This window comes from Lepisosteus platostomus, chromosome 8 (assembly GCF_059453375.1).
Source record: "Lepisosteus platostomus isolate fLepPlt1 chromosome 8, fLepPlt1.hap1, whole genome shotgun sequence".
In the NCBI taxonomy this organism is placed as follows: Eukaryota; Metazoa; Chordata; class Actinopteri; order Semionotiformes; family Lepisosteidae; genus Lepisosteus; species Lepisosteus platostomus.
Genome location: NC_142618.1, coordinates 8,511,620 through 8,526,393, shown reverse-complemented (window position 1 = coordinate 8,526,393; position 14,774 = coordinate 8,511,620). Strand labels below are relative to the sequence as shown.

Sequence of the window (14,774 nt, the reverse complement as noted above, 5' to 3'; positions counted from 1 at the left end):
GAAATTCACTAATCATATCAAGGCTCCATTGCATTCATTTTTTTCCACAATATGAAATGCTTATCACCATCATATTATTGTCTGATATTATAACTTTCACATTTGCATTCTGTTTTTTCCCCAAACAGGCATTTCTGCATCGTCTTAACCAGTATGCAGCCTCTAAAATTGATAAGAATGTGACAGAGGAGACTGTTAAGGTTAGTAATGCGTCTGATATTGAGAACAAGAACCACTGCTTTGCATAAATAATTGTTGGATTTGGAAGATACTTTGTCTGTTTTCAGTTGATCTACCCATAATGTAAGTCGTTTAGTTTGGAAAAATTTAATGTGTGTCTCGCTAAATGCACTGCCAATAAGATCTGTTTTAAATAAAAATGTAGTCCAATTAACATGGGCATATGGTGTTTAAAAAAACAAAAGTTATTAATAACAACTAAGTTAATGAAAACAAGGAAATAAAAATGGAATGAAGCTTGCATATGATTTAAGGAGCTCTTTAAACTTTAAATAGCTGACTTTTGAATTAAAGAGTTTTTAAATACAGGAAGCAGCTGTAAGCACAACTTATTTATAAGCAATTCCTACTGGAGGACCATGACAATGAAGAATTGAAAGGCACAGAGTGGGAGTATATATGAATGAGGGTGTGTGTTTGCTTACTCTGGCAAATGTCAGCAAACATTCATCTGCTGAACCCATTTTAGGTAACAGCTCTGCAACATGTGAATCTTCATGCACTGCAGTATTTGTGCACCTATCTGACTAACTATGTATGTACATTATCAAGGGGCAGTGATGTTTAGCATTAATGATAAACACTAGCAAACAGTCATTTCCATATTCTCAATCAGGGAAACAGTCACATTCCACAGAGAAAGATTTTTTGCCAATGATAAGAATTTGTCTGGAAATAAGACCCTCAGTGAACATAGACATGATAGTGGGGATGCCTTACCTGTGGAGCGTAATACTCAGGGGTCATTATGATCCTCATTGCTCTCCTTATTATTTGCGTCTAAATCGGAGGTTCAGGGGTCTAAATCCTGGAGTTTATGGGTATTTCCAGATTTTTAGGGCACCTTAACACACCAGCTGCTGAAGAACTGGCAGAAGATTGCCTAATCTTCTAATGATTAGAAGATTGGTCTAATTAAACTAATAATAAGCTCATTTACGACATAAGGAGCAGCACTGGAATGAAAACATACCAACACAAAGGCATTCCAAGACTAAGACTGGTCTAAAAGACACTGAATTTAATTAAATAACTAATAAAACAAGCTTACTAACCCCAAAACACTTCCAGCGTTTTTGAAATTCACTTTGTTGCAGGGTTCTCCATTACCAAACATGAGACCTAAAGTGTTATATCTGCCCTGTGCTACATTTTTATTTAGTTTTATTATTTTTATCATCAAAGTGGTTATGAATGATTTATCAGGAGTACTTCTACTGTATATGAAGTATATTAAGTTCATTTTTGTTTCTCTTGTCTTTTAAAATTGCCACTTGACTGTATATATTAATAAGATGTTCAGTAGTTAAAGTGGTGAAGCGGGAAAAAAATAGTTAATCAACCCTGACTTGAAATAAAGATAGATTGATGAGTGTATATGGCGAAGATGAAACTTGTACTATAGCTCTGTTTATTTGTTCTTAAGGGCAATTAAAAATAAACAGTAGTTCTTTCTTTGGCCCTGATATGATAATTTATTTATATTTACACGGTATCATGCCTAAAAGCATTCAATATGGAATTCTGAAATCTTTACCATTTTGCTTCTATTTGGTTGGTATACTGTAGCTCACATTATTCCTTCAAAGCTTTCAGAAATGTACCTCTATAGTAATGGGAAGTCAGTTTCACTTGTGGGCCTGGCTATGTTAAACTGAGGACCCACTTTCTGTTTTGACAGCCTTGAGTTTAATGAAGTTATCAGCATAAATAATTTGATGACAGGGTCTTGGATACATCTGCATTTTGTATAACTGCATTTGGAACGCTACTGTATTTCACATGGTAATTTTATGTGGTAGACGCTGTTTATTTCAAGGTGAGTAAAGAATGGACACAGCTTGGTGCTCTGCCTTGAGAAACTAGATTTAAGCGCTCAGGAAAAACAATTCACACTTCACATAAGAGAAGCACCACTCAGTGTGGAGGTTCTCATGATCAATATTGAACTTAAAACTGAGTAAGTAGTCTTGTGAGGGTCCACAGTTACTGAACCTTTTTAGAAAATATTTTTTGGCAGGATCTATATTGTCTGTGTTTACTGTCTCTGGATAAAAGTCACGAGCGTGAGAAAAAAATGTTTTACTCCTCTCTGAAATCAAACAGGAAAGTTTCCTAATTTGTCTGAAGTGCTGTTACAAGCAGCTTCTTTGGATAATGGGTCAGCAATATTCATGACTATGATAAAAAAACTTTGATAAAAGGACTTTTTAAAAATACTTTTAATACAAGCTAACGTTCGGGAGAGTTTAAGGAAAATGAACACAGGCCTGTGTTGCTCCTGTCTTCCGTTTTTCAGATGCTGTTTTCCAACATCGAAGAGATCCTGCTCATCCACAGAGAATTCCTCTCCATGGTGGAGGAGTTGCTACAGCCAGAGCCCGGTGCTCACCATGAACTGGGACATTGCTTTCTACAGTTTGTATGTGTTCCCTTCCTTCCGATGCACAGCCTTATAGGAACTATACAATATCAAATTACTCGCTTGTCCAGATGTTTAGAAAGGACCTATTTGTATTAAGAGCTGGCTAGTTCCCAGTTTTGTAAGGGGGGAAAAAGTGGAAAGATTTTCCTTTACCAAAAAATCAGAGGGCCAGGAATGATCAGAGACTCTTCAGCCCATCAGCACATCATGCTGTTTCTGAACAGTGAGTCCCTCCAGGCAAAAAGAGAGACCCCCAGGATTGAATGAGGAAGTAGTACTGACACCATGCCACTGTTCTTTCTGAATTACTTTGGCAACTTTTATCTTGATGGGACATGCTTGACTCAAAATGTCATAATGTCTGATTATTGTAGGATCTGAACTATAGCGGTAGGATCATCTCTTGGTTCCCTTGGCAGACAAAGATGTTTAATTTGACATCCTGTCCTTGGTTTATATTTTTCTAAAATGTCCTGTCAGAGCTTAGGTATGCAGTAGTTTAGTTTGGCTTGGCTTGACTTTGTTTAGTAGTCCTGTTTATCTAGTTTGCATCACCACAGAGTTCATGTGACATGAAAAATGTGAGAAGAGGTGGTGTTAATATGAGAAGAGATACTGTATTCTAGGAGCTGTTATGTACACACAAGAAATACAGCAGTATTGAATTCTATTTCTTTTGATCAACAATGTTCAATTAAGGTACAGCATATCCTGCGTATGGAAGGCTTATGTACTACCTCTACAGAGCTCTACATGTCTGGTAAATCCATTCTAGGAACAACACGCACAGTTTGGCTTTTTTTTAATCCCATCTCTCTCAGGCAGTCGAACAGTGTGGTTAATACTTGCCTCACAATTCTAGATGTGATTTCTTAAACACTAAAGACTGTGGTATTTTTGGTCTTTTAAAAATGTTGTGCAATACATTAGCCATTTAGGTGGAAAAAATAATAAATTTACTGTAGTTCGATAGACGTTAATCTCTGACTGTTTTCTTAAAGAGTCACAGTATAAAACACACACAAAATGTGTAACCATTATTTTGCTAGGACTTAAAAGGTAGTGTAGCTGTTTTGCTCCCATGCAAGAGTCAGATAGATCGTCCTTCAACTCACAGCCTGCAGCCCACTAAAGCTCAGCAGGTGTGAGCCTGGCCAGTACCTGGATGGGAGACCTCCTGGGAAAGCTAAGGTTGCTGCTAGAAGAGGTGTTAGTGGGACCAGTAGGGGGACTCATCCCATGATCTGTGTGGTGTCCTTTGGATGAGTCTTAAAACCAATGTCCAGACTCCATGGTCACAAAATTCCCAGGGAGTTAGGGGTGTTACCCCGGTGTGCTGGCCAAATTTCTCCCTGGCCTTTACCAATCATGGCCTCCTAATAATCCCCATCTCTGAACTGGCTTCATCGCTCTGTTCTCCTCCTCACTGATAGCTGGTGTGTGTTGAGGGTACTGGGGCACTATGGCTGCAGTCACATCATTCTGGTGGGGCTCCACATCGGTGGTGGTGGAGGGGATCCCCATTACCTGTTAAGCACTTTGGGTGGAGTGTCCAGAAAAGCACTATAATATACACTGTAGTGTAAGAATTATTGTTTTTATTAATTAACAGGAGTTTCTTATTATTATCCCAGAGATATAGGTTTCAAATCTACGACGAATACTGCAGTAACCATGAAAAGGCACAGAGGCTATTGCTGGAGCTGAATAAAATAAGGACAGTTCGGACATTTTTACTGGTAAGAAATATGTTTCAGCACTTTTGTTACTTGCTTAGCTTGACAACTGAGTGTATATCTTTTTTAATATTATTTTATTTTGAATTCATACAATAAATAGCTCTTTTTAGTGCTGAATTCATAGTAGCTCTAAAAACATCATAGAATCAGGAATTATTGGCTGAGTATTTTGTAGGCAGTCCTACACTGTGATACTTTACATACTCTAATGTGTGTACTAGTTACAAGTTTGTTGTTTGAAGTTTCGAGGATCATGTTTCGATGAAAAAATGTTGCAAAATGTTTTGATACTGTGAGGAAACCTATGGATATATTTTATGACCTTGTGCCCTCCTGAATGCCGGTATTATGTTACTGAGGTTAAGTTTCAGTCACAGACACAATATAGGATTATAATATTAACTGGGCACCGTTGAAGTGAACTGAGCAAAGATGTGAACCCTATATGGTAAGTAGAGAACTCCCTGCGTGTAGGTTTGAAATGCTATCTCCTTGGTCTATGTTATTTCCCAAGAGGACTGGTAAGTGTAAAGCCCTTTTCTAGAAGAATTCTCCTTATTGTTTTGTAACGTAATGCCCCCTCTCTTCCAAACACTTGTTTAAAAAAATGTTTAGCATGGAATGAAGTTTCGAATGTTCATCAGGCCTTTGCAACACGGTTAACCTCTAAAAGAAAACATCCTGCATTTTTGTGCCCTCAAGGCACATAGATCAAAGAGAGCTAATTTGCAGTAGCCCTCTTCAATCAGTTACCCTGCTAGCCGGTGCTGAGAGACCAGTATCTGACAGTGGCATTAGAATATGGGCTTTGTGGTTCTGAGCATGGGTCAGAAAATTAACAGGCACCCAGTTCTATTGATTGCCCTCCACATACTGTAATTCAGACTGATCAGCAATGCATGTGAGGCAGCTGGAGCATTTTGTAATTTTTCCCCCATCGAGATAAGATAAGATCACTTTATTGGCCATATACAATTTCTTGTATTAGGAATTCGTCTTTTCGCATACCCCAACTTGCTCTCCATGAGACACACAGACAGGGAGAGAAGCTTGGGGTCAGAGTGCAGGGTCAGCCATTTTATATGAAGCCCCTGGAGCAGTTTGGGTGAAGGGCCTTGCTCAGGGGCCCAACAGAGTCGGATTCCTCTGCCTGCTGCAGGATACGAACCAGCAACCTTCCAGCCACAGGCGCGGATCCTTAGCCACAGAGCCACCGCTCCACACCGCACTGCATTGGTATTATTGGTACAGTTCAGTAACATACTGTATTCTAACTAAACTGATATATATTCATAAATTGTTTCATCTATTTGCCGCACTTCAGGTGTTAATTTAAAAAATCATTTTATATAGTCATTTTCTGGAATTCATGCTATTTTATTTCTTTAATAATGCTGAAGAAGGCTCCACGGTCGAAATGTTGTGTTTTCTTTCTTCTCTTTTCAGCATGAAATAAACCTATTAATTGTTCCTTTGCATTATTTCTTTAATATAATTAACAAAAACAGTTGGTGGTAGTGAATGTTTTTTTTCTGTTAAAGAACCTGAAAAATAAGAGTCAAAGAGTACTAACCAATAAAACCTCCTATACCCAGAAACTATTTGTAAAATAATTCATAATACATTTTTTAATATCTTGTCAGATAAGGAAAAAATTCTTATGTAATACTAATTTTTGTGGTGCCTAGCTATGGCAGTTTCTGTAGTACTAATGAGTCAAAGAGAGCAAGAATTGGAATTTTATTTTTTAAACACATTTTCTAGTGCTTCTGTTGACCTTGACAAGGATGAGGAAGGGCATGAAGCCACTCATTATGCAATCGTATTCAATCGCAGGACAAATAAGCAGAGGTCTTTGATAAACCTGCGGAAGCTCTGATCAGTGACACAAGTGTTCTGTTTTTTATTTGCATTTCAACGTAATGCTTTGACACGTCTCTCTGGTGGTGCTTGTTTCCCTTCACGGTTTGTGTCAATGTCAGAACTGCATGCTGCTGGGAGGAAGGAAGAATACTGAGGTACCCCTGGAAGGCTATCTGGTAGCCCCGATACAGAGGATATGCAAGTATCCACTTCTCTTGAGGGTAAGTGTGGCTACTCTTCTGAAAGATGCTGGCTATTCCTGTGATCGAAATTACTCTGTCGTTTTACTTTCTCTGACCACTGTGCTTCCAGTGTGCAGTATGTTGTTTTTGCCAGTCGAAACTGTAGAAACCTAATATTGGGATAGATTAAAATCAACCTCAGGGATCTTCATATTTATAATGAGAGATTCTGATGTGGGACCTTTCATACCAGGATTGATTCTGGTCAGAAAAATGTTTTTTTTTTTCTAAAAAGCAGAGGCAGAAATAGAAACAAAGAACACATTAGGTGTTAATCACCTGGGTGCTGGTTGGGTAAGGAACCTTGGCACACCATGCAGCACCAACCCTGGAACTAGAAGGGCATTTATGGGTTTGTGTTACTGTCAGTGATGCCTGCAATGGGCACTGTGTGGCTTTCAATGTGAAAGATGGTCTATGGGGCTCCTTTTAGGAGGAAGTGTGCATAATCTTTATGTATTCCAAGCTGATGCAAGGTTCCTAACTGTAATATTGCATTGACTCATTGTTACCAGTTCCAAATTGGAGCAGGAGGTATAATCTGAAAAGAAATCATTCCTGCTTCTAGATTTCATATATACAAAAATTGCAAATCTGATGGGGCCTTTAGAAAATTAAGGAACAAGCAGCAACTAATTCCATGCTGAAAAGTAAAAAGTAGGCAGAAAAGGACCCAGGTGCATGAAGAAGGCTTCGCAGCTGAACCATTGTGCCTTTTTTCTTATTTTTTCAGAAGGGAATTAACTGCTGCTTGTTCCTTTGTAGCACCACATGCTGACCCACTCAAACCTATCTGTAAATTAAAGCTGTTTAATTTGTACTCATTGAACTTCGTAAGAATAAGATATTTTAATTTTAACATTCTGTGTAAAAAATATAAAATATGTTGCCAAAATATTAACAAATTCACTTGAAAGAGTCTTGAAAGAGTATTCACTCCCATCAGTTACATTTTTGACATTTGAACAGTTTTTTTTAAATGAACTGTATTCATGAGCATATTCAAAAATGTAACGGCTTTTACACTATTATATGTGAAGGAGGCCGAAGATGAGCAAACCCCGCAAAGACGACGTACTGTAAAAAGTGACATTTGTGACATGTTCTTAAATCAGGGCTTGATGGAAACACCTTGGGAAGCAGCTATTGCTCTCTGGCTTTTTTGAAGAGTCTCTTCCAGCTTTGTAGATGAGGAGGATGTTATTTTGCCCTTCTGTCCTGGCAAAAGTCCTATAGTTCTGACAAGTGTGTTGTTGATGGACTGAATCATCAAGCCACACTGTCAGTTTTCTCCTGGATTCAAGTCTTGACTGACTGGGCCACTCAAGGACATTCGTCTTCTTATCAAACCACTCCAGTGTGAGTTCGGTCTGGTGCTTTGAATCATTATTTTGCTACCATTTAAACTCGCCCATCACTCAGTTTCAGATGCTTCTCATCGTTCAGTTGATGAGGAGTATCGCCATAACATGGCACTATAGCTGTGATGCTTGACAGCTGGGTTGGTGCTGACTGGGTGATGTACTGTGTTGGGCTTGCACCAGACCTAACTCTTTACATTTATACCAATAATTGCAATTTTACTCTTATTCTGACCAGTTATTCTTCTGCCACATATCCCATGTTAGATTTAAGATGATTATTTTTCAGTGATGGCTTTTCTCGACACTTGCTCATACAGGTGACATGGCACTTTGCAGTTCTTTTGATTTGCAAGTCACTGTTGACTTCATGGTGGCATTCCTAATTAGTTTCCTGCTAGCCTGCCAGCTCAGTTTAATTGGCTTGATCTAGGCAGTGTCTGGGTGGCACGAAGCACATTTCACTTCTTAATGATGAACTTCGCGTTCTAAATGGGATATACAGACTTCTTCTCATTTGTCACTCCTTTATTTAACTATTGATTTAAAGTATCTGAGGGCACTTACAGAGACGGAGATGTTTACAGCTATGAATGCAGGCAGACATCTTTACACTAATTAATTCTTACACCTGAACTGATTTATTGTCACTGTAGGAAAGGAGTTGAAAATCTATGTAGTCTTCAGTTTTTCTTTTAAAAAATACATATTTTAAGCATTTTTAACTTTATGAGTTTGGAGTACATTGTGGGAATACCGATGAGTTTGGAGTACATTGTGGGAATACTGAATATAAAGTCCTAATTGATGTGGAAAATTTAGCAGGGAGGTGAAAAAATTTGTAAGACACTAAATGCTTATTATGATGCAGAAAAATGGATCTAAATAGACCAGTAGACAGATGAGTAATATTTTCCTTTGCGGATCCTGATTCAGTTGGTTGATTCACAAAATCTTTGGAGTATTATTCTGTCAGCTTGAACGCGTACTGGTTTAAACAGTTATGAGGGGAGGTGTGTTTCATTTTCAAACAGCTTCATTCACTCTTCCTGGAATGTGGATTGTTCATGTAAACAGGAGCTATTGAAGAGGACTCCAAAGAAACACAATGACTACCCCCTGGTTCAGGAGTCTCTCCAGGTCATGAAGGCTGTCTGTTCCAACATCAATGAAGCCAAGAGGCAGATGGAGAAGCTGGAGGTCCTGGAAGAGTGGCAGTCCCATATCGAGGGATGGGAGGTTCGTAGAAATAGACAACATTTTCTTTCCCTCGGGACATGGCAATTTTGTGTTATAGTTACAGTATACTGTAACTGCAGGGAATTATTCATTAAATTAATGCTATTGAAATCTGCAACCCTTCAAGGTATCTTCCCTCTGACATACAAAGTATGAATTCAAGTTTACTTATTTAAAGGCACTAAAGCAGTGGTGATGTGCAAGAGTCTTCTTTGGGATTTTATTGTTGCCAGGTTTATCTGCAAAGCACAAAAAACAAACTTAAAATACTTAAAATTTTAAATTTGAAGCTAAAATGTTTAACTTAATCTACAAGTATACCCCTGATTCAACAAAGTATGAAAACTAATGAAATTTTGTTTGATGCATCATTGGAAGGATTTTTTTCTATGTCTAATTTTTTCTCCATTAATACATTACATGCATCAGTTTATTAAGATTTGCGAATTTGCTAACTTATTAACTTCAGTAGCACTTAGACCAATTGTGTGACCTTCGAACTCCAAATATATTAACATTATTCCTTTCCTAAGAAATTAGAATTAATCTTGGCTCGATTAAATGAGCTATACTGTAGTAGATGCCCAGAGTTCTTTTTAATGAGAAGAGAGACCACTGGAAAAATACGCAATCAGCAAGCTATTAAGCAAGCTGTGAATCCTTATTATTGGTTTGCAAAATGTGTCTTGTCCAGAGACCTCTTATCATTTCAGAAATCAAATTTAGTCAATATGCAGAATACATATATGCATTCATCTACTGTCTGAATTACAACATTGAGAACATTACAAAACAACAGAAGGAATATTAGGGTCAAATGCGGTGTTCTCATATCCTTTTTGCCTACAGATAATTTATTCCACCAAATCAAGGAAAATAAATATCTTCATTTATTTTTGGGAAGATTAGTCTAAGGGTAGCAGCTCAAAATGGCAATCAAAGTGACTGCTCAGTAGGGACTGAAGTGGTTATGTAACTGATTTTGTTTAGATCATTATGAAGCTGAGACAAAAGTCCTGTTTGAGAGAGTGAAACGCATTAGTTGCTAGCTGAATGAACAAGACTGTGATCAACCTAGGAGAAGGATGAATCACTGATTAGAGCTCTGGTATGGTGTGTGAATGCCAGGCAAAATGGTTATGTAAGAAACGCAAAGGATACAGTTTAGTGAAGTGTGACTTTTGGACAAAGATTACTGTGTGTGAGTTGAAAATATAAGAATAAAGTTATTATGTAGTGCTTTGTTTGGCAAACTAACATTTTCAAAGTTAACATACTGTAGGTAGTAGTTATTAAACAAACCAAGATACAGTAGACACACAGGATACTTTTCAGTTTAACTTGTTTTTTTCCATAGAAAAATTGACATGTTAGAACCTGGAACTAGAGACTGCTTCCTGTATCGAACATCTGATTAATGTGAATCAATACTTCCTTTAGAGACAGGAATGTAGATGAATGATGACTTACAATAGTTCTGAAAGCATTCCTATCATGGAAAAACATTGAGACTGTCTTAATCAAAATCGATCAGAATAATTTGTCATGTGTTTTATAGCTCAATTAAAAAAATATTTTTCTCAGTTTCATTTCGATTTACATCATTGATCTTCTTTGGGAATCTGGAATTTTTGAAGGGTGTTTGCATTTTGCAAAAATAGATTTTCTCATTTCTGTACTTTAAAAAAAAAGTTTGAGGGGACAAAGAACTTATTGTTTTAGATCAAATAATGTATTTATATGTTCCGCCAGCTGGAGTTTTTTTTTCCACATCAAACATTATAAAAATCTACCACAAATCAAAAACAGTTGGTGAAACTTTTATGAAGAAAGTGTTCTGGCACATCTTTAAAAAGACAGCCATGGCCTTTCAATGATTTTGATGTAACCACATTTGAGCAGCTAAAGCCCTTATTAACATACACACCTTTTAGACTTTTTACTATTGTTTGCTGTCTTTTATTTAGCCAACTGCGTTTAAAACTTTGAAATCTGAATTGAAATGAAGGTAACAGTTTGCTCTTAGATGGTCATCACTTGTCTGTCTGGTACACAAAGGATTTATAAATCAGTTTTTCCCTCATAGTAAGTGTATGCTTCCTTAAAGAATTCCAGAATATTTACCATGGCATTTGCATTACATAATTATTGCTCAGGATCATGTTTAGTCTGAAATAATTATTGTGCAGACTGCATGTACTGCAGTTGTGTTGTATTGCTGATGTCTTTTTTCCTTGCATCTAAATGTATTACATTGTATTACAGTATATTAAATATGGGGTGGCTCCTGGGAGCAGAAATATTTATCTTTGCTTTAATCTTTTGTATCCCATTCATGGCCCTTTCCCTCTGTCTGCTTTTTCGGAGTCTATAAAAATGTTAGTTCCTGATGCAACCTAATAATAGTAGGGATTCTTACATACTGAGTATAATCCTGTGTTTCAGCACTGGACTTTAAACCGGGTGGAGACAGTTTTTACTGGCCCAGTGTGAGTTAGTTGAATCTGTGTGTTGTGTGGTTTGATGCCTACCCTACTATTCCTAAATATTAGTTCATTCTTCATTATGTATGATGTATAAAAATATGAAGCGGAAATCAGGCTACAGTACCAGCTGGAAAGAAATGTTAGAAAGATAACTAGGCCGTGGCTTCCAAATATGGAGGGAAAAAATTCATGCTGGATAATCTTTTTTTATTGTTTCCGGTACCTGAGGTCACTTTGCTATCCTGAGCCCATAACAGCTGTGTGATACTTGCATCACTGCAGAGTGACTTTAGAGCCCATTTGAGCCTAGTGCTGTTAATATGACAGAACAGCACTGGTTTCCTATATACAGTAGTTTCCTTTTTTTAGGACCTCCAAAAGAGTCTTAAAAGGTTTTATCTTTGTTCAAATAATGTGAATGTCTTTCTATTTGGTAAAAATCTTGCCAATTGTTGAACAGTAGATGAAGATAATATTGATTCTTCAGTTCTAACTTCAGTCCCTCCTGTGACAGTTATGACAAGAAAGAGGCTTAGGTAAGACCCTTAGGCACTGAATGTGCTGGTGTGTGGGTTCCAATGTTGTGCATTAGTGTTGCTAAGGCTTAGCGTGGGGTACTTCATCTGTAGCCTTCAGAACTGTGCGCAATGCCAATTTACTTCCTCACCACACTTCCTTTTAATCCACTTGTGATCAGTTAGCATGACAAACTGCAGCCTAAGGGGAAACAACAGAAGATAAGTACTGAAAATATGAAATTAGCTACAGGTGTGGAAAAAGAGAACCGGATAAGCCTGATGACGCAAGCTGCAGGTCCTCTTCACCCTAGGGTCCTTTCAGTTAGCTTTCGTAGAAATGTAGAGATGTCTTGGATTGAAAATCAGTGAAAAATGAATTGTTCTGATTGTCATGAGATTCTCTGAGAAAGGGAAATGAGATCTTTTCTGCAAATCCCTAGCTACTGTATACAATAAGCACCTCTTTATTTGGAGTGCTTCAAACTCCAAACGATTTCTTGGGTTTTTGAAGTAACAGGTTCACAATGAATGAGCCCTGTTGTCTTCTTCCCGTCTAATGTGCTCTTCTAAAGTCTGCTACAGTTTTATTGATGAATAATCCTCGGTCTTGGTGATCTGGGGCTGGGTGCCAATCTCATACTGTGGTTTGTTGGTGGAGGAGATTTGATCCACTGCTTGTCAGAGATCTGCTGTACCAGCCCCACTGATACCACATAGCACACAGCTGAATGAACAAATCCTTTGAGCCAAAACACTACTCATGTGAACCAGTGGGCTTGCAATTCTTTTCAAGCTCCAGACTGATTACATGACCATGAAATTCTCATACCCGATGAGACCATAGATTTTTAAAATGGTAACTGTTAGTGGCTGGGGTGTACAGGGCAGCTTTCGTTTCACAGAAACTTGCGAGGGGAATTTTCAAAGCTGCCGGAACAAGCTCCAGAAGATGACCCACACATTGCTAAGCAATACCATAGCAGGTTTGATTAAGAAACATCTGGCTTTGAGCAGAAGCTCTGTAACACATGGGGAGAGAGAGAGAGAAAGAAAGGGCAGAATAGTGATTTCCTACCAGAAGGAAATGTTTAGCACATTTTCTGGCCTGAAAGCTGAGGCAGTTATTTCTAGATTTGACAGGAGATCAAAGCACCATAAAAAAGTCCCACTGAAGTCAAGGTAAGAAAATAAAAGATGCTGTTTTTTTTCTCAGAATTGCAATATGCTCACCAGACCTTTACTAGCTTGTCATACAATGTAAGTGAATTGTAATAGCTTATGATCATGTCTATTCCATACTGAAAGCTAAATCCTCAGTCAGTTAGAAAGCCCCTATAAGAACTTGCAGCATCTAAGAAGTGTCTCAGAACACTTCTGAAAGATAAGTGAAAGGGTTAATCCAGTGGCGTGTCAGAACATCAAGGAATGTTTTCCCTTGCATGCAGAAAAAAGCTTACTGGGAACCCAAACAAGCAATTAGAAGTGGCAGCAAGACAGCCATCAGGAAATTATTGACATTTTTGTAATAGGAAACATCTTCCCAAACAATCAAAGCAGAACATCTTGATCGTTCAGACTATCCATTGTACTGTATATTTCTTGGGGTGTGGTTGTACCACATTTTGTTAACATTTGTCAAGGACTTTAGCCAGGATAATTCCATTCACATCATTCTTCTGGGAAACTGTTTTCTGGCGTGTTGTTTTTTAACCTAGACTTAATACTATCCCATTGTTAGAAGGATTTTAATAACTTGGAAAATAAATCACGCCCGTTGGTTTTGCGAGGTTATTAATAATAATAATAATAATAATAATAATAATAAACTTTATTTTATATAGCGCCTTTAAAGGTGGCTTCTCAAAGCGCTTTACAGGATGACAATAACAATAAATAAGAAGACTACAACAATAAATAAGAAAATTTCACAAGACAGGACACAATTATAATTACAACAATACAACAATAACAATAGAGGAGACCGTGGAAGATGGTATTAAGAAGAGCAGAGGGGTGAAGAATGGAACCAGTTAAGTAAAGGCTTTTCTGAAAAGGAGGGTTTTGAGTCTGGATTTGAAGGAGTTTAGAGAAGGTGACTCTCTAATATCCTTGGGCAAGGAGTTCCAGAGCTTGGGGGCATAACAGGAGAAGGCCCTGTCACCCATACAATGTAGACGGGCTTGGGGGACAGTAAGGAGGGCAGAATTTGAAGAGCGGAGGTTGCGAGGTGGGGAGTAGGGCGATAAAAGTTCAGACAGGTATTGAGGTGCCAAGCCATGTAAAGCCTTGTAGGTGAGCATGAGGATTTTAAAGTCTATGCGGAATTTGACCGGAAGCCAGTGCAAGGACTCCAGGATAGGAGTAATGTGAACACTTGCACTAGATCTGGTCAGGATTCTGGCTGCTGAATTTTGGACATACTGCAGCTTGTTCAGAGTAGATTTAGATACCCCAGGGAGCAGAGCATTGCAGTAGTCAATTCGAGAGAATACAAATATGTTGATCAGCTTTTCAGCCACAGTTAATGATAGCATAGGGCGTAGTCTTGCGATATTTCTAAGGTGAAAAAAAGATGTTTTGACAGTATGCTGTACATGTGGGTCGAATGTTAAGCCAGAATCGAATATAACCCCAAGGTTTTTCAATTTTGATTGGAGCTCA

The 14,774-nt window shown here is 37.9% G+C and overlaps 1 protein-coding gene across 3 annotated transcripts in view; it reads left to right on the top strand.

Annotated features, from left to right (window-relative positions):
* Window positions 1-14,774, top strand: part of prex2 (phosphatidylinositol-3,4,5-trisphosphate-dependent Rac exchange factor 2) — a 152,768-nt gene that overhangs the window by 32,084 nt on the left and 105,910 nt on the right. For 2 of the 3 annotated variants that reach the window (XR_015940745.1, XM_088642288.1), the window contains exons 2-6: window positions 129-200; window positions 2,540-2,662; window positions 4,300-4,404; window positions 6,387-6,488; window positions 8,948-9,109. Coding sequence is in view for 2 of the 3 variants with exons in the window: in XM_088642288.1 (XP_088498414.1) it covers window positions 129-200; window positions 2,540-2,662; window positions 4,300-4,404; window positions 6,387-6,488; window positions 8,948-9,109 (564 nt within the window). In the remaining variant the exon portion in view is untranslated. Of the gene's footprint in view, window positions 1-128; window positions 201-2,539; window positions 2,663-4,299; window positions 4,405-6,386; window positions 6,489-8,904; window positions 9,110-14,774 lie in introns of those variants that run through there. The other variant, XM_088642289.1, reaches the window with a different exon arrangement.